This window comes from Lepidochelys olivacea (assembly GCF_965140295.1).
Source record: "Lepidochelys olivacea isolate rLepOli2 genome assembly, chromosome: 22".
In the NCBI taxonomy this organism is placed as follows: domain Eukaryota; kingdom Metazoa; phylum Chordata; order Testudines; family Cheloniidae; genus Lepidochelys; species Lepidochelys olivacea.
This window is the reverse complement of record NC_140432.1, coordinates 4317695-4336520: the sequence shown is the minus strand read 5'-3', so window position 1 is coordinate 4336520 and position 18826 is coordinate 4317695. Positions and strand designations below refer to the sequence as shown.

Here is an 18826-nt window from a genome sequence, read left to right as displayed (position 1 = left end):
GGGCGCACGGCGGATGCGGGCGGGGAGGGGGCGCAGGGAGGGGGCAGAGGCGGGAAGGGAGGGGCGCACGGGGAGGGGGCGCAGGGAGGGGCGCACGGCGGATGGGAGGAGGGGAGGCGCAGGGGGAGGCGCGGGGAGGGCGCACGGCGGATGGGAGGCGGGAGGGGAGGCGCAGGGGGAGGCGCGGGGAGGGCGCACGGCGGATGCGGGCGGGGAGGGGGCGCAGGGAGGGGGCAGAGGCGGGAGGGGAGGGGCGCACGGGGAGGGGGCGCAGGGAGGGGCGCACGGCGGATGGGAGGAGGGGGGCTGAGGCGGGAGGGGAGGCGCGGGGAGGGCGCACGGCGGATGGGAGGCGCAGGGGGAGGCGCGGGGAGGGCGCACGGCGGATGCGGGCGGGGAGGGCGCACGGGGAGGGGGCGCGGGGAGGGCGCACGGCGGATGCGGGCGGGGAGGGCGCACGGGGAGGGGGCGCAGGGAGGGGCGCACGGCGGATGGGAGGAGGGGGGCTGAGGCGGGAGGGGAGGCGCGGGGAGGTCGCACGGCGGATGCGGGCGGGGAGGGGGCGCAGGGAGGGGGGCAGAGGCGGGAGGGGAGGGGCGCACGGGAGGGGGCGCGGGGAGGGGCGCACGGCGGATGGGAGGAGGGGAGGCGCAGGGGGAGGCGCGGGGAGGGCGCACGGCGGATGCGGGCGGGGAGGGGGCGCACGGGGAGGCGCAGGGATGCGGGCAGGGAGGAGCGCCGAGCCGCAGCCCCAGCACACAGCGCCGGGCGGGCCCTGGAGCGGAGCCGGGACGCAGGAGGCGGGGACCCGAACCGGGCCCCGCCGCGGCCGCAGCATGTGACCGGCGGGGCGGGGAACGGGGCTGACCCAGCAGCATGTGCCCGGCGTCCGGCCTCCAGCGGGGCATTTAAATGGCAGCGCCCTGCGGGCCTGCAGCCGAGCTCGCCGCTCCCCGCGCCCGGCACCATGAGATCCTCGCTGGCTCCCGGGATTCGCGTCATCCGGGCTCTGCCCCGGGACAGCTGGTAAGAGCCGGGCCGGCTGCAGGGCACCAGCGGCGCTGCGATGCCCGGCCGGGCCGGGGCACCGCCCGTGGGGACTCCGGCGGGCGAGCGGGGCTGGTCCTTCCGCCGAGCCTCGTAGCCGGTTCATCTGCCCACAAACCGTGGCACTGTCTGCTCCAGAAAGACTGGGCTGGACTAGCGGGGCGCCAGGGAGAGGACATGGCAGTTCTAGGGGGAGCCCAGGGCTGGAGTGGGCGCGGGGTGGCACGGGAGAGCAGGAGGGGGAGCCCAGGGCTGGAGTGGGCGCGGGGTGGCACGGGAGAGCAGGAGGGGGAGCCCAGGGCTGGAGTGGGCGCGGGGTGGCACGGGAGAGCAGGAGGGGGAGCCCAGGGCTGGAGTGGGCGCGGGGTGGCACGGGAGAGCAGGAGGGGGAGCCCAGGGCTGGAGTGGGCGCGGGGTGGCACGGGAGAGCAGGAGGGGGAGCCCAGGGCTGGAGTGGGCGCGGGGTGGCACGGGAGAGCAGGAGGGGGAGCCCAGGGCTGGAGTGGGCGCGGGGTGGCACGGGAGAGCAGGAGGGGGAGCCCAGGGCTGGAGTGGGCGCGGGGTGGCACGGGAGAGCAGGAGGGGGAGCCCAGGGCTGGAGTGGGCGCGGGGTGGCACGGGAGAGCAGGAGGGGGAGCCCAGGGCTGGAGTGGGCGCGGGGTGGCACGGGAGAGCAGGAGGGGGAGCCCAGGGCTGGAGTGGGCGCGGGGTGGCACGGGAGAGCAGGAGGGGGAGCCCAGGGCTGGAGTGGGCGCGGGGTGGCACGGGAGAGCAGGAGGGGGAGCCCAGGGCTGGAGTGGGCGCGGGGTAGCATGGAAGAGCTGGGGGCGCAGAGCTGAGCTGCTGCTCAGGGTTGATTTTTTTGCTGGCAGACGTGCGGATGGAGGAGCGCTCCCGGCTCTTGAGTTTATTGTGTCTGTCACAAACTCCAGGTCCTGCCCCATGCACAAGCCCTCTGGCATCTGACGCTTTGTCACTGAAACAAGGAGATCATCCAGATCAGAAAGTGCCCTGGGTGGTATATTTTATCATTTGTGGACTTTCTCCTCCTACTTGGTTGGCACCTGTTATATTTCATGGTGAGCAATGGATTGCCCCAAGTCTACGCCAATTCCCGCGGCAAGTTGCTGGGCAACTTGCTGGTGTATCTTTGTGGACCAACATTGCGTGGGTTTTGGGGCAGAAGCAGGGGTATTTAGGGTATGTCTACACTCAGGAGAGTTCATCCAAATTAACATAGGCCACTAAAAAGGTTAACCCAGGTCTGTCGCTCAGGGGTGTGAAAAATGCACACCCCTCAGAGACGTAGCTATGCTCAATGGAAGAATTTGTCCATCAGCTGTCACCTCTCGTGAAGGTGAATTACCTACGCTGATGGGAGAAGCTCTCCTGTGGGGCGCAGGTGGTGTCTATACTGAAGTGCTACAGAAGTGCAGCTGTGCCACTGTAGCGTTTTAAGTGTAGACATATCCTAAAACTGTGCATTTGAAGTGGATTAGTTAAACTGCATTAAACTCCTTAGGACACTCATTTCAGAATTGATTGATGGCATTGGTGAGGCCTCATCTGGAGTACTGTATCCAGATTTTGGCTCCACACAACAAGAAGGATGTGGAAAAATTGGAAAGCGTCCAGCGGAGGGCAACAAAAATGATCAGGGGGCTGGGGCACATGACTTATGAGGAGAGGCTGAGGGAATGGGATTATTTAGTCTGCAGAAGAGAAGAATGAGGGGGGATTTGATAGCTGCTTTCAACTACCTGAAAGGGGGTTCCAAAGAGGATGGATCTAGACGAGGGGTGGGCAAACTTTTTGGCCCGAGGGCCACATCGCGGTTGCGAAACGGTATGGCCTTACCCTTACCAGGCCGCTCAGAGTGGCAGGACAGGACTTATTTGAAAGCCTGGGAGGTGGGTGGGCGCAAGCCGTGTTGCCCGTGCGGTGGTGTGGCTGCGGGGAAGGGGGGGCAGTGGGGGAGGGGCTGGGGACTAGCCTCCCCAGTTGGGAGCTCAGGGGCTGGGCAGGACAGTCCCACGGGCTGTAGTTTGCCCACCCCTGATCTAGACTGTTCTCAGTGGAACCAGATGACAGAATGAGGAGTAATGGTCTCAAGTTGCAGTGGGGGAGGTTTAGGTTGGATATTAGGAAAAACTTTTTCACTAGGAGGGTGGTGAAACACTGGAATGCGTTACCTAGGGAGGTGGTGGAATCTCCTTCCTTAGTGGTTTTTAAGGTCAGGCTTGACAAAGCCCTGGCTGGGATGATTTAATTGGGGATTGGTCCTGCTTTTGAGCAGGGGGTTGGACTAGATGACCTGAAGTCCCTTCCAACCCTGATATTCTATGATTCTACATGATCACAGGTTTAATTAATTTGGATTAATTTTTCTGAGGTTGGCTCTACACTACAGACCTATATCGGTAGAACCATGTCACTTGGGGGTGTGAAAAATCCCATGGACATAGCTACTGCCTCTCAGGGAGGTGGATTAACTATGCCAGTGGGAGAGCTCTCTCCTGTCGGCGTAGACCATCTTCATTAAAAGGCTACAGTGGTGCAGCTGCAGCATTTTAAGTGTAGACTTGCACTGAGTGTCACTGTGTAGATAGTCCCTGTGTGGCTATGGAAACCCCAACATAATGCTGGTGGCCAGCAATGAAACAAATGTTTTTAAGATTATTTTTGTGGCTCTTTAAAATCTGCAAATCCAGTGAAACTAAATGTGAAATAACACTTCTCATAAAATGTTTGCTTTGTTCAACTTCAGAGGTTTATATATCAGCAGAAGCAAAGAACAGGGTGTAGTATGTTATGCATGGGCTCTTAATATTTCATGCTTCCTATTTAATCCAAGGACCACAGTTTATTGCCTAATTAATAAATCTTGCAGCAGAAAGAGTATTAATAGGCTCATTTTAAAAATGGGGAAACTGAGGCACAACTAGCAAGGGACTTGACAATGTCACATGAGTGACAGAGCTGATCTTAGAGACTGTCAGCCTCCGTTTTCTCTGATTTGCTTTCGCTGGACCGTATGTCTATTTGCATACAATAATTTGCACTGCTTGCTGTCCACATTAATGTACCTGTCTTCCAGTTGTTACTCTGTTCAGATAAAAGAGTAAACTTTGGGGACTTCTGTTGGGGTGGTTTGCGGCAGATATCCTGTTCTACTTCAAACGTATTTCATTTACTCCATACCTTTGGCTTTTAAGTGACATTAGTATCCATGGTCGTAGTACGATATTTCCTATAATGCTATATTGTATCGCTGCAGTTCATGAGAGTGCTTTGTAAAAGCCTGTCACTTGATGCCCCCCTGGTAAAGTGCCAAGATTACAGGTAAAAGGCAGGTTCACTTTATCTCCTATATCAACTAAACCGTGAGAGTGAAGCTTATCTGGCTTTTTCAGGACACTGAAAGGAAAATACAACTCATCTGTAGCCGTTCTCCTCTTATAGCTAGTTCTCCCCTGCCCAGGCCTCTCGTCTTTGGCTACAAGAAAGGTTCTTCCCCTGGGCATTGCTGTGCTGTGTTGTATGGGAAGATGGAGCCCATATGTCAGGGGGTGCCTTGTTAGTCTGCTGAGTTGCATTCCAATCTCTGAAGAATTCTCAGGGCTTTGTTGGCCTAAGCTTCAGGCTCTGTAGGGGGCTTCAGTCTGCCCTGCTCTGAAAATGAGAAGATTAGTGGGGCTACAGAGATAGAAATGGATGTCTGCAGCTTTCATTTCCCTTTCTAATTGGGCAGGGCTGGGAGGGGGAAAACTCCTCTTGAGCCAGATAGGCAAAGATCTTCCAGAGAGAGACTTGGTCCCCACAAATAGAATGTTCACAGGGCTTCTGTCTTCTCTTTTTACATTCCATTTTTGATATTGTCTCTCTTTTTGGAAATGTAGATGGGGGCGGGCCGTGGAAGCCTTGTAATTTTTGATGAACTCTCAAAGCAGCACACGGAGTGGTGGTGCAGTTCCCATTCGGTTGAGTGTAGATAATTCCCTTACACCCTGTTTACAAACCTGACTGTCCTAGCGTCTGCGTGACTTTTTCTACATAACGAGGGCTTGGAACCTTTCAGTTCCCATTACGGCTATTAGTATAAATACTGAGTCATCACTTCTGGGAGCATAGTGGCTTGTGCCTCATTGGCATGGAATCTGGCATTGTCACATGATAGACACAAGATCGCTGAAGAATCGTGGAAAGTATTGCTTTCTTCTAGCACTGAGCAAGGAGCCCTTTTGCAATAAAGAGAAGCATTATTCCCAAAGCAACTTTTGTCTTGCTCTGCTTTAGTTTAAAGCTTCTACTGAGACTCTTACCAGCTACCCCTCACTCATCTCACTTGACCTAGCCTGACTTCTTGATGCAATTTTAAAGAAACAGTAGATCATCTCATTGTGCCCATCACCATGGTATCTGGATGGTCATGAAATCTGGTGTATGGTAATGTACTGTAATGTCCCTAAGGGCAGGTCTTCACTACTCGCTGGATCGGCAGGTAGTGATTGATCTATCGGGGATCAATTCACCGCGTTTTGTCTAGACGCAATAAATTGATCCCCAAACACGCTCCCCGTTGACTCCGGAACTCCAGCTTGTGAGAGGCAGAAGCGGAGTCGACGGGGGAGCTGCAGCCGTCGACTCGCCGCCGTCCTCACGGCCGGGTAAGTCGACCTAAGATCCGCCGACTGCAGCTATGCTATTGGCTGTGTAGCCCCCCAGTGTAGACCAGGGCTTAGAAAGCAAGGACAGAGGTAAGTATGCATTCGAGTGGTTAGAATCTGTCACATACATACGTACGGTACGTAATTACATGGTGTGTTAATGGTTCAGTGTGTAAGTAGGTAGAAAGCTATGGAGCCTTTCATGCTGGCATCACCATACCAAACGTGTGGTCTGTCGTGGCTGGCTGGCTGGCTGCCTGTGCATAACAAGTGGGTTGTCTTGGTTCAGCTCCTGTTGGACTGGGACCCAATACTGAATACTATCAGTTGTCCCCGGGCGAAATCTTTTGGCAAATAGTAAAAAATGCACTTTTTCAGGGCAACACAACTATTTGTGAATTTGGGTTGAATTCAACTAAGAGTTTTGAGGGAAAATGCTTTATTTTGACATTTTTGAAACAAATTGTTTCAATATTCCATTTCAAAATGTTTGGTTTTGGTTTTTGATTTTTGGCAACCAAATCAGAGTATTGATTATTCATTCAGCTCTACTGGGCCCATTGCTGCTAGTGAGTGACTGGGCCATGGAGACAGCACTTTCCTCTCAGCTACAGAGGTGGGTTTCTTTTGTTTGTTTTTGTTTTCCCCTCCCTCCCCTGCTCAGGGCCAAGGCACACTGGCAGTCTGGAAGGCTGCATTATTGTCACATTAATAAATATGAGGAGCTCCAACACTACGGGGATAAGCACCATAGAAATAAATACATCTAATGGATGTAATTGACCTTGGTTACGCTCTGATTGCTAGTAAGGCCATCTGACTATGGGACATGTGTGTGCCACAGGCTTTCATAGCAAAGCAGCATAAATGTTGCTAACTCACTCAAACCTGTTGCCAAGGAGTATCATCCACAACAGTCACTCAAACACTCTGTTTGAGTGGGCCTTCAAGAACTAACTAACCATAATGCAGTCTGAATGATGGAGAGTAGCAACAAGCTTTTGGGCACCTTAATTCTTGCTTTTCTATGGCTTTCTAAAATATCCCTGTTGGCCTTTAAACTGCAGAGATGTAGGAAGAAAGGACACTCCTCTCAATTTGACGCTGGTGTGACTATACTTGAACACTATGTCCAGATCCAGTGTCAATAGTTCAAGAAGGTTGTTGATAAATGGAGAGGGTTCAGAGAAGAGCCATTAGAATGATTAAAGGATTAGAAAACCTGCCTTATTGTGATAACCTAAATAGAGGGAGCTTCTTCAGTCTAACAAAGAGAAGGTTAATGGGTGACTTGATCACAGTCTGTAAGTATGGATATAGGGAATATATATTTTTGATAATGGGCTCCTCAGTCTACCAGAGAAAGGTCTAATGTGATTTAGTGGCTGGAAGTTGAAGCTAGACAAATGTAGACTGGAAATAAGGTGCAGATTTTTAATGTTGAGGGTAATTAAGTTGTTCCAGTGGTTACTAAGAGTTGTGGTGGACACTGGCAATTTATAAATCAAGCCTGGATGCGTTTTTAAGATCTGTCCTAATTCAAAAGGAATTATTGTGGGGAAGTTCTGTGGCCTGTGTTAAACAGCTCACACTGGATGATCACAGTGGTCCCTTCTGGCCTTACAGTATGTGACTCTCCTCACATGTGTTGGGCTTTTGTACTGGGTTTCAATCTAGTGTCCAACTGATTTTATGCATTAAGCATAGTAAACTCTTGGAAATGGGCAGCACTGCAGCTCGATCGAGTGTGATATGTGCCATATAGTTCAGCCTGTACCGGGGGGGAAAAAAAGGCAGAGGAAGCTCAAAACACGTCCCTCATTTAGTGAACCTGGCTTTTGTACATCGGGAGTCAGAGCTCGTTCTTCACCTGGCTGCAGATTTGACATTTCTGCACCACAGATTAGTGTGTGGGGCAGGTGAACCAGACTGAAATGAAGGGAAAAATATTGGCTCCTCTGAATGCATCTCTGGTGCTTCCTGGGTAACGTTCCCTCAAAGGGGCAATGGGTGTGGGAAGTAACCCAGAAGGGGAAGCCTAGCTGGATGGATCCCAATGACAGACACTTATGATATTGCAATTATTTGTCCAAATGATGCCAGTTTACAAGGGTTATGTATTTACATGAGCAAACGGTGGTGGAGGTGTTAATAGCTTACCTTGGACCCTCAGGAGTGATCAGGAGTGACCCTTCCCCTACTGTGATACTATTGCCAGCCCTGTGTTCCATTGCTTGGCTGGGGAGTCACCGTGCTTGGTGCAGCCTGCCAGCCTCTCCTACCCCCATGCCTCGAAACACGAGAGCGAGGGCGGGTTCAGCTGCTGGACAGCTGCCAGGTGACTCCGTTTCTCTGGTTCTAGAGGCCTCTTCTATACTGGCATTTTTCTTAGCCTCTCCCGCTGTTGCTGTGTCCCTTGTGCAGCCCGCTGGTGATGGCATGTGGTGGGTAGCTGCAGTGTGTGTGTTTTGTCCTGTTGCAGAGTGCGCCAGCCAGGAGGCAGCTCACAGGAGAAAGCTGGTGCCCTCCTTCTCTTGCATCAGCATTAAGGGGCAAATGAAAGCGTGGGGGTGGGGCTAGCGTCGAGGAACACTGAGTCTAGAAAGGTGGGGGTATGTATTTAGAAAGGGGTCTGAAGGTTAAAGGGAGGGGAATGAAAATCATCTGTCCAGAGGAAAAAGTGAACCTACCTGCAGGGCTGGTTCTAGGGGCAGGCGAGCAGGACAGTTGCTCTGGGCGCCAGCTTCCAAGGGGAACCGTATTGCTACCCCACTTAAATTTTTGTTCCACTCTGATTGACCAGCTGCTTTTGTACTGCTGATTGACTGGCTTTTTTCCCTTCAGCTGTGTGTGCTGGATGCCCACACACGTACCCAGGGGTCAGGTGCAATTGCACTTGGGTGGCTAGCTTGAGTCACCACAGCCACATTTCTATTTTTAGCATGCTGGCTTGAGCAGAGTTAGAATCACAGAATCTCAGGGTTGGAAGGGACCTCAGGAGGTCATCTAGTCCCACCCCCTGCTCAAACAGCACCAATCCCCAATTTTTGCCCCAGATCCCTAAATGGCCCCCTCAAGGATTGAACTCACAACCCTGGGTTTAGCAGGCCAATGCTCAGACCACTGAGCTGTCCCTCCCCCCATAAGTACTGTGCGCTAACCCATTGTGTCACTGGAGCCCACGATTAGGGGCTTGTCTCCTTGCTTAAAGGAGTTTAGTGCATCGGTCTGCCCAGGCTGGGAAGCACCCTCCCAGCTGCAGTGTAGATGTGCCCTTCGGGAATGCTAGAGGTATGAAAAAAAACTACTCAGAGAAACAGTGCTTAAATCTGGCCTTAAATGATTCTGAGTGTTTGTGGTGGACACTCCACAGCTTTGTGAGTCTAGAGCACCGTTTCTCAAATGTGGCCACCAGGAGGTTTCCCTGCCGCCACAGCAGTTTCCTGTGCAGCATGTTCTTTGTTCGGCAGAGACTTGAAGATTTTTCGCTTTCCTCTCTACAACATGGGAGGTGGTTTGCCTGCAGGGAGCATTTGGCCATCTCTCACCTAATCAATTCCTTTTACTGCGGGGGTCTCTGGCATTACATTACCTGCCTTGATTTCTCTGTTCTGTCCCTGTGGCACATGGTTTAAACTAAAACGTTTCAGTCCTCAGAAGGCTAAAGTCTCTGGGCTTAACATAGGGGTATCTAGGTGGAAATTAATGGCCTGTGAAATATAGGACAGCCTAGATGATCCAATGGTCCCGTCTGTCCTTAAATTCTAAAACTATGAATTTTAAAGTGGCTGCCATTCCTGACTCGGGTCAGCAGGGTTGGAACCTTTAGCTCCATCAAAGAGACCAATGCCCCTTAAGTTAGTGGAGTAATTGAAGGCAATAGTAAATCATCTATGTCGATTAACATTCAAGGAGAATGAGACACACACTTTTCACAGGACACACAGGATTTCACAGATATTTGCTGTCTGCAGAGGAGTGGTGACTCAGGAATCTTGGATTTCATTCCTGGCTCTGGAGGGGGAGTGTGCTTTGTGGTCATAGACTCTTCGGCCCTATCCACTCCAACTTGTCCTTACCCCAGTCCTGTCTCTTCCCCACCATTTGCTTCATACCCCAGTTCCATTCTCCTTGCCTATCCTGTCCCACTCCTCAGGCTTCTCATCCAAGTCCCAGTGTCTTTGGCCAGCCCTACTCTCTCCCTCTGGGATCCCCATCTGAGTCTCAGTCTCCCCCCACTCCCAGTATCTTTGTTCAGTTAGTCCCAGTTGCCCCTGGAAAGGCACTTGGAATTAAAGTAACTTTGCTTGGAGGTCACAAATGCATGGAACTCTGTTCACAAGACACTTTTGGAAACTGATGCTACCTGGTCACCTGACATTAGTGAGGAGTCAAACAGGACCCCAAGACTTCCCACCACGCTGACAAATCGGAGCTGTGCGCTTTCTATAGAAGGTAGCAACAACATTTTGGCTAGCTCTTCAAAGTGTTTCCTCTTTCTTGTCACCATTGATTCAGACGTGTCTAGGTTCAACATGGGCCAGCTGCTCTTCATAGGGGAGCTCATTTCCTGTTGGAATTCTGACACTTGAGGAGTGGTGGTGATTCCGTCCGTCGAGGTAGGTAGTAGAGTGTCAATGGCATCCTGGGGCAGCTGAGCCCATGGCGGCTCTCCGTGCTCTCCTGTAGCTATTGAAGGAGAGTGGGATAGTAGGGATCCTTGTGGAATCCCACCTTTAGGGAGGAGGAGCAGTTACCTATCACCATTCTCTGAGTTCTGGTGGAGAGAAATAGTTGGAACCAATTAATTGTAATTAAGGCTGTCCCATAATGCAGACATACAGGGGGACTAAATTAAGATTGCATCAGGAACCTTAATTCTGGCATTTCCTAACTTTTGAGTGCTTGATTTAGTAACCTTAATGCCCTTTGAATGGGGTGTGTGTGCACGCACGTGTAAGAATGAATGTTCTGGAAATGGGGGGGGGGGCGATGAGGAAGCAACTGTAGGGGAATATAGGGGAACCTAACTAGCCATGATGTCCATTCCCTGGATAAAGGCAAAGTAACGCATATCGGAAGGAAAACAATAAACTATTTGTACACCTTATTTTATGTCACTGTATCAACTCAGAAAAAGGATGTGGGTGTCATTTAGGACAGCTGAACGGAGACTTCTGCTCAGTGAGACGCTGCAGTCAATAAAGCAAACAAGATGTTAGGATGCATAGGAAATAGGCTGGAGAATAATAGCAAAACTATTGCAATGACCGTATATAAATCGGTGGTGCAGCACCATCTGGGTATTGAGTGCAGTACTGTTCACTTCATCTGAAAATGGATATTGCAGAATAAGAGGGGGTTTAGAGAAGGCAATGAAAATGATCAAGGGCCTGGAAAAACTCTTATATGAAGAGAGATAGAAATGACTGATTGCTTATTTTATTGACTTTAATCATGTCCCCTCTTGTCTCCTTTCTAAAAGGTAACAATGACCTAGAGAAGGTAGACTGGGAGTTTTTGTTCACCCTGTCTTGTAACACAAGAACAAGGAGACATTCAATGAAATTAAAAGGTAGCAAATTCAAAATTGATAAAAGGAAATATGCTTTCACACAGTGCACAGCTAAACAGTGGAACTCCATTGCCATAGGCTATCACTGAGGCCAGAAACTCAGTGAGATTCGAAAAGATCCCAGAGATGTCTTCAAACAAAATACCAAACTCGTGAGGTGCTACTTTTTTGATCTAGTTAAAACTGGTGGAAGTGTGTAGGCTGGCCTGCTAAAATAGCAGTTTAGCCATGCTTAGGGCTTCTGCATCTGAGTTGCACTTGTTAGCATTAGGAGATATGTAAGAGAGGAACACATTGCAAAGCCTCTATGCACGGGGAACCTTAGACTGCTAATACTTGTCTTTTGAGTCTCGCTCCTCCAACTGCACGATTTAATGTTGAGGGTTCTACAGTAGAACCTCAGAGTTATGACACCAGAGTTACAAACTGACCAGTCAACCACACACCTCATTTGGAACCGGAAGTACACAATCAGGCAGTGGAAACAACCTCTCTCTCTTCCCCCCTCCCCCCCCCAAACAAAGAAACAAATCCAGTACAGCACTGTGTTAAATGTAAACTACTGAAAAAAGGAAAGCAGTATTTTTCTTTTGCATAATAAAGTTTTTCAAAGCTGTATTATGTCATCTGGTTTCTGTGGTGAGGAAAGAAATTAGGGATTTCCAACTCTGGAGATGTGCAGTTGTCTAGCTTTCCTGTGTGAAGTCTGCACTGCATGCTTACGATGCACTTGTAATGACTGATAAAGTTGGTTGGGCTCACTGCTGTGGAGGTCTGATCCAAAGCCAAATGAAATAAGTGCAAAGCTTTCTATTGGGCTTTGGATCAGCTCCTACCCAAACCTCAATGTGGCTTCTTCTGATGCCTCCCTGCCACTGGAAGTCTTTGTGGCAATCCGCACTCGACTCCCGATGACTTGGATGCAGTGTGGTGTGGGAGTAGGGTTTCTTTGTGTGGCACATACTAATTTGTTACAGACAGAGCTCCCAGCCTGGTGTTTGCGCACAGGCTTTATAGAGCTCCGGCATCTCCTTAACTTGAGGATCTGGCTTCTCATCCAGACAAAGAAATGGGGGGTTGGTGTTAGTCCCAAAGCCTCTTGGTTCCAGTTCCCTCTTTTCCCAGCAAATACAGGACTTGCATATGCTTTGCCTGAGTCTGCCTTGGTCTCTCTTGTATTGAGAGATCCTAACTCCTGTTGCTCACCACATCATGGGACTGCAGTTTCCTCTCAGAACTCTTCAGCCCTCTCTACTGTTCACTCTTTCCTCTAAAATAGCTGAATTCTAGATTGAGCAGGGGCAGCAAGTTCCAGGAAAGGGCGCTGTGCATCCTCCATCAGAAGCTGCCTTGCCTTCTCCTCGGCCCCTCCCCCAAAGGGTCTTTGCTTTCTCTTTGCAGGATTTTCTTGAACTGTGTTTTATGTCTAAGTCAGTTCTCTCTTAAGCAGAAGTGAAACCAGTTTGAGGCAAGAACAGAAGCTGCTCAGAAGATTAATTCTCTGGGGGAAGGAAACCAAAAGCTACAATGGCATACAGTAGTTCCCTGGCTAAGCTGAGCTCTGAGGCACTCCTGTACTGGTCACTAGTGTCACATCTGTAGCGGATCTTACACAGTCCCCTGAATGTGCTTAATCCTTCATATAGACTCGTCAATTCTGTGTACTGCAACACTGATCCTCCTCAGTGTCTGATCAGCGCTAAGAAGCGGTCTGGTGCCTGGCTGCTATGTGGCACTGCTTTGGCAGCTCTAACACTTATTCCTGACTTCTTGCTCCCTTTCCTCTCCCTGGCTCTTCTCAAACAGAAATGAGAGGAGGACATGGCTTTTAACTGTCTCATGCTGCCTAAAAAGGTCCCCTTGAGATGAAATTTCCTGTTCAATACAGAGCACAAGATCCTTGCGACACTCTGGCCCAGCACGGCCCCTGAAAGGTATGAGGATGTGATGCTGTTTGTTCAGAACTCACCTGTCTAGGGAGTCCCTTATCCATTACTAATAGCCCACTGAGTTGACCTACTTAGTGTGCCTTGTGAAATCTGCTCGATGGGTTTACACATCTCGTCATCTTGACACTTTGGGACCGAAGGGAGCTGCAGACTAAACCACTGTCAGCTTGTGTCTTGAAGAGAAGATGATGTCCCTGGATGTGTCCATTTCCCCCTCTCTCTGCACACCTGTGGTGCTGCCCTCCGTTTGGGATAAAAGTACCTGGGACTGGTAAATTGCTGAACAGGCTCCTACTGTGTTGGGGCTGACGCTCCCCCCTGGCTGAAGTCGGTGTGACTATTTTCACTGATATCTCCCTGCTAATGAGGGAATAGATAATCCCTGCCTAAGACACTGACCTTTGAGGAGCCCGTCGGACCCAGCATCTTCTCTCCCTTCTCCCCCCAACACAATCGTCTTCAACCCAGTTTTGTCTCTAGCCATTCTATGCAGGGCAGCTGTTCCAGTGGAAGCGTTGTGGGACATAAATGCTGAATCAGATCCTAAGAGGATGTGGGGAGCTAGGGCAAGAATCCTCAGCTGTTTAAAACTGAAGTCATGTCTGTGAGTGGCTAGAGCAGGGCCTTAGTTTCCTATGTCTCCCCACCTCCCTCACCCTCACACAAAGGCCTTCTCTTCATCTATGCTAGGCACCCACAAATCCCACCAAAGTCAATGGGAGCTGCCAGTGCTCAGTACCTCTGAAAATTGAGTCATCATTACTGACCTGCGTGCACCACAGAGCAGTATCTGAGATACTCAGACTCTGCATAAGTGGGGTACCAGCGGAAATATACAGAGAATTGTTGGCAAATGTTCATTTTTTTTTTTAATGGGGACAGTTACCCTTACCAGACTACCAGGTGGGCCAAGACACCATTTAGTAAGGATCTTACACCAGCATCACCCCAAGGCAGCCTGAGACCCGCTTGTCTCCTCGCATGTCTGATCTTTTGCACTCTCCAATGCATTCAGGGTTGTGAAAAAACAGACTTTTCCTAGGGGAGATAATGCCAGTGCGGTGGGTTTTGCTCATTTTGTTGGATCTTTGATTTATTTTTTCACTTTTTGAATGTCTTGCGTCACTTTTAATGATTTTATAGGCACAAAGCATACCTGAAAATGTCTTTGGATGCTAGAAACACTCTCGTTTCAATGTGTGAATGTAGACTTTTATTTGGAAGTTAACAAGGGAAGTGATGACAGGCTCTTATGCCCGTCAGGAATGTGTAAAGCTGGCCAATTCGTTGCGTGTTTTTCAGTCTTCAGATTGTTTAATGCACTAATGGTGGCTTCTCCTTCCTGTAGTTAATGTGAAAGCTCTGGTCAGTACTGATCACCAGTAATCAGATATCTCAGTCTGAACTGTTGACTCTCCAGGCCTGAAGTAGACGGCACAGTGGCCAGCATTTGAATGGTCCAAAGTAGCCAAACCAAAGAATTCTTTTGAACAAAGATATAGCTCTTCTCAAGCTTGAGTGGGTGGATGGGAAGGACTCATGCTCATCTCAGAGCAGAGACGAAATGTGTAATTGAATGAGACCTTGTCTAGTGAAGTGGAAAAGCAGAAAATGGAATTAGGCGATTCTGCAGACGAGGTATTCTCCATGCCATTATTTCTGGGATGAAGCTACATCGACAACTTATGTCATTGATCTAGACCTCCCTCCCCTCCTCCCCCCCCCACTTCCATTTTTTTGTTCAGGTTAGGGAAATTCCCTTTTTCTGTGTGCAGAATTGGGTGGACTAGAGTGCTGATTCTTGATCATCCTTCCTGCATCACGCTTAAGTGCTTGGTCCTGGGAGAAGGAAATATTCTCTGACTCTTTCCTTCCCTGTCCTGCCTGTTTCTCTGCATACAGTGCACACAGCAGGGCTTGAGTGGAACTTGGTCACAAGGAGGCAGTAATTCCACTGCTTCTCCCATGTGACACTGGAAACATACTTAGTCATTCTGTGCTTTGTCTGAGGGAAATATTGAAATGGAAATATGCTAATTTCAATGGCATCTGCTCCAGATAAACAGCTGACACATGAACCACCGTCAAAGCTGAGGATTCTCTTGCAGATTTCTGCTGCCTTTACACATATCTTTGAGTAGTTCCCTAAATTTCTAAACTGATTTTTTTTTTTCAAGGCCAGAAGTGATCAATGTTGAGCATCTAGTCTGACCTTCATAACACAGGCCACAGAATTTCCCTGAATTAGTTCCTGTTAGGAGTCCAATCGCTGTGGCTGAACAAAGCACATCAAGTTGGAATTTTTTTCTAAAAGGTTTTTTTTTTTTAAACTGCTAGTGGTAGAGAATCCACCACAGCCCTGGGTAGGTTGTTCCAGCCGTTAGTCACTCTCACTGTTTAAAAATAAATACAAAATTTACCAATTGCTCCATATTCCTATAGCCTGCATTTGCCCAGCTTCCACTTCCAGCCCCTGGATTCTGTTGTACCATTCTCTGCTAGACTAAAGAGCCCTCTATCTAATTTGGAACATCGTCTAGAAAGATGCCTTAGCTGTTAGGCCCTCCCCACAGAAGTCTTGAGCTGCTTTATGTAGGGATTTATTGGAACCACTAAAAGCTAAGAACACAGGAGGAATTTTTCCTGTTGATCAGTGTTGTGGCCATTCACTGAAAGCTTCTTCTAATGTACAGTGTAATATGTTGTCAGAATGCGGTAGATACAGCAGGGAGCGATTCTGCACATGTGGGGGATGGACAGGTTGAACTAATTGTGCTTTTCAGTCTCTGATTTCTGTGACTGCCCTGCAATGATCAGTCCAGAGTAATGGAATGACCAGGAACTGCTCTGTTCTCTTGAATTTTAAACAAACGTGCGTCCCGTGCTGTGAGGTGCTCTGTTCCGTCCAATCCCACATAAATAGGGGTAGAAGGCACTTGATTGGCCCCCCTGCTTGCAGCATTTTCTCTTACTGAGTATGGCCCTATGCTGAGAGCTGCTCCTCCTTGTACATTGGCTCCTATTAAACTGCAACTTATCTATCTTATCTTATCTTAACTTATCCGAGTCACGGCACCAAGATGTTGGGGGGCTTATTCCTTCACCCACTCACTTCCCTGGTCCTTCTCGCATGAACAGAGAGCAACAATACCCGAAGTCCGAAGGTGCAAACAATTCGATGTTTATTGGGGTGAACTTCCAGCAAGCTTAAATACAAGTTCCTTTTTTCCTTATTTTCGAATCCCAACTTACTTCCTGTTTGCCCCTAATTTATATAGTAATATTCTTAGCTATACCTTAACCAATCATTCTTCTAAAATTTAACTAACCAATCCTAACATGGATTAGCTAACCAATTATATCCCACCACCTTAATTAGTTTACACCCAGCAAAATTAATTATACAGCAGACAGATCTATGGCTTTCCATGTACGCTTCTGTAGTGAAACATGTGTGGACATTAAGGCTTGTGGGGAAAACAGTTAAGGCAAGTGACTGTTGCCAGAAGTGCAGTGGCTCAGTGAGGGGTGAACATTGGCCTATCTAACACCTGAGAAGGGGGTGGGGGGTGACACTCATGACTTCAAAATGACCGTCTGAACTTTTTCCTTGTCTTTATTGTTGAGATCTTTTGGATATATAAATAATCTTGTGGTAAAGAAGGAAGATCCTGCCAAAATGACTTGTTTCCTAAACGTCTGCTCTTAAGCTTGGTCATAGAGTCCATACAGGTCATCAGGTGACCTGAATTGTATGAGTCTTAGTGTGCAAGGGAACTAACTAATGAACTCATGAATCAGTGATAATTATAGTTTGTAAAAAAAATCACATGGAAAACTAGGGAGGTATTAGAAGTGTAGAGCTCAGCAAACTCCGTACTGCCTTTCCAGAAAAGAAAGAGCTGCCAGGATCATTTAATGTCCTGTATCCCCTAACTCCTGTCCCCAGTAGTGCATTTTTTTTTTCTTAAAGAGGCTAATGGAGCCATGAGCGATGGGCATGGGAATTTGGAAAGTACAAATCTTTCTGGACAAACTTGGTTGCTTTTTTTGGTTGCTAGAATCTCATGAATGAGCAGGAATCTAATAGGTGAACTGCCTCTTCATCGTACACTCTGAAGCATAAAGATGGGTTTGAAAGTCAGCTTTTGACTATGTAATGGTTGATGATTTTTAGAAAGAAATCCATGCCTACTCTGGGTTATGAATGGCAATTGAGTAGAACTTGTCCACTTCCCTGCATTCTGACCCTGGGTGGAGTCCTGTAGTGTGGGTCCAAGTATCCGGAAAATCTCCCTGACTGCCAGATGTATTGTGCTGTAGAATAGTTTCCCCAAGGAAGTGGTGAACGTCTAGTAAAACTAGACTGAGGACAGTGCGCATACACATGCCATAGGGGATATTTCTGCGCTGGGAGAGGGACTGGATGATCCAGCAGGTCTTCATCTCTAACTCTTGAGTTTCTAAATCACCTGATAAACGGTTGCTGGAGGAACCAGAGTTTCAGCTGCTGAACTAGAACTTTGACTGTTTAATTTCCAGACTGGGCCAGGTGCAGAGAAGGGCTGCTAGGCTCACCATTCCCATGAGTGTCCTATCTTGCAAAAGGAGACTGAAAGAGCTTGGTTTGTTTAATCTAGCAAACCACAGGCTGAGAAGGGGCTTGATAAATACATCAGGGGCTGCTCTAAGGAGGAAGAAGAGCTATTGAAACTGAAGGACAATGTGGTACAAGAAGAAATGGGAATAAATTGAAGCTGGAAATGAGAAGCAGGTTTCTAGTCAGTACTGGAGGAGTGCAGGTCTGGAACAGCCTCCCACTAGGAACAGTGGGGGCAAGAAACCCGACTGATTTTAAGATGGAGCTTGATCAGTTTATGAACAAGATTACATGTCAGGTTTGCCTGCCATAACAGGGACTGGACCTGGTGGCCCAGGAGGTCCCTTTAGTGTGACATGTTCTAAACATAATGTCGCACTAAGGCATCAGCCTCTGAACATGATCGTGTTGGCGCTAAATGGCACCAGTTGGTCTGTCGTTATGTGGGATAAATCCAGCCCGAGTTCCCTCTGGTGTTCTAGTCTCTACCCTAGACCCGAAGAAGAGTTCTGTCTAAGCTCAAAAACTGGTCTCTCTCGCCAACAGAAGTTGGTCCAGTAAAAGATATTGCCCTCACACACCTTGTCTCTTTAATATCCTGGGACCGATATGGCTACAACACCACTGCAAACAATCTCTACCCAACCAGGGCAAGAGATGGCATTTAGATCATAGAAGCATAGAATATTAGGGTTGGAAGAGACCTCAGGAGGTCATCGACTCCTCAGGAAGGTTGCCTCTGCGCAAAGCAGGCCCAACACCAACTAAATCATCCCAGCCAGGGCTTTGTCAAGCCAGGCCTTAAAAACCTCTAATGGTGGAGATTCCACCACCTCCTGAGGTAACCCATTCCAGTGTTTCACCACCCTCCTGGTGAAAAGTTTTTCCTAACATCCAACCTAAACCTCCCCCACTGCAGCTTGAGACCATTACTCCTTGTTCTGTCATCTGCCACCACTGAGAACAGTCTAGATCCATCTTCTTCAGA

General features: G+C 49.1%; 1 protein-coding gene across 1 annotated transcript in view; it reads left to right on the top strand.

Annotated features, from left to right (window-relative positions):
* Positions 1-719: 719 nt before the first annotated feature.
* Positions 720-18826, top strand: part of SLC37A2 (solute carrier family 37 member 2) — a gene marked incomplete at its 5' end in the record, with an annotated part of 59006 nt that continues 40899 nt past the window's right edge. Inside the window, 2 exon segments of the mRNA XM_084611923.1 lie at positions 720-755; positions 758-1026. Of these exon segments, the coding sequence (XP_084468049.1) occupies positions 720-755; positions 758-1026 (305 nt within the window).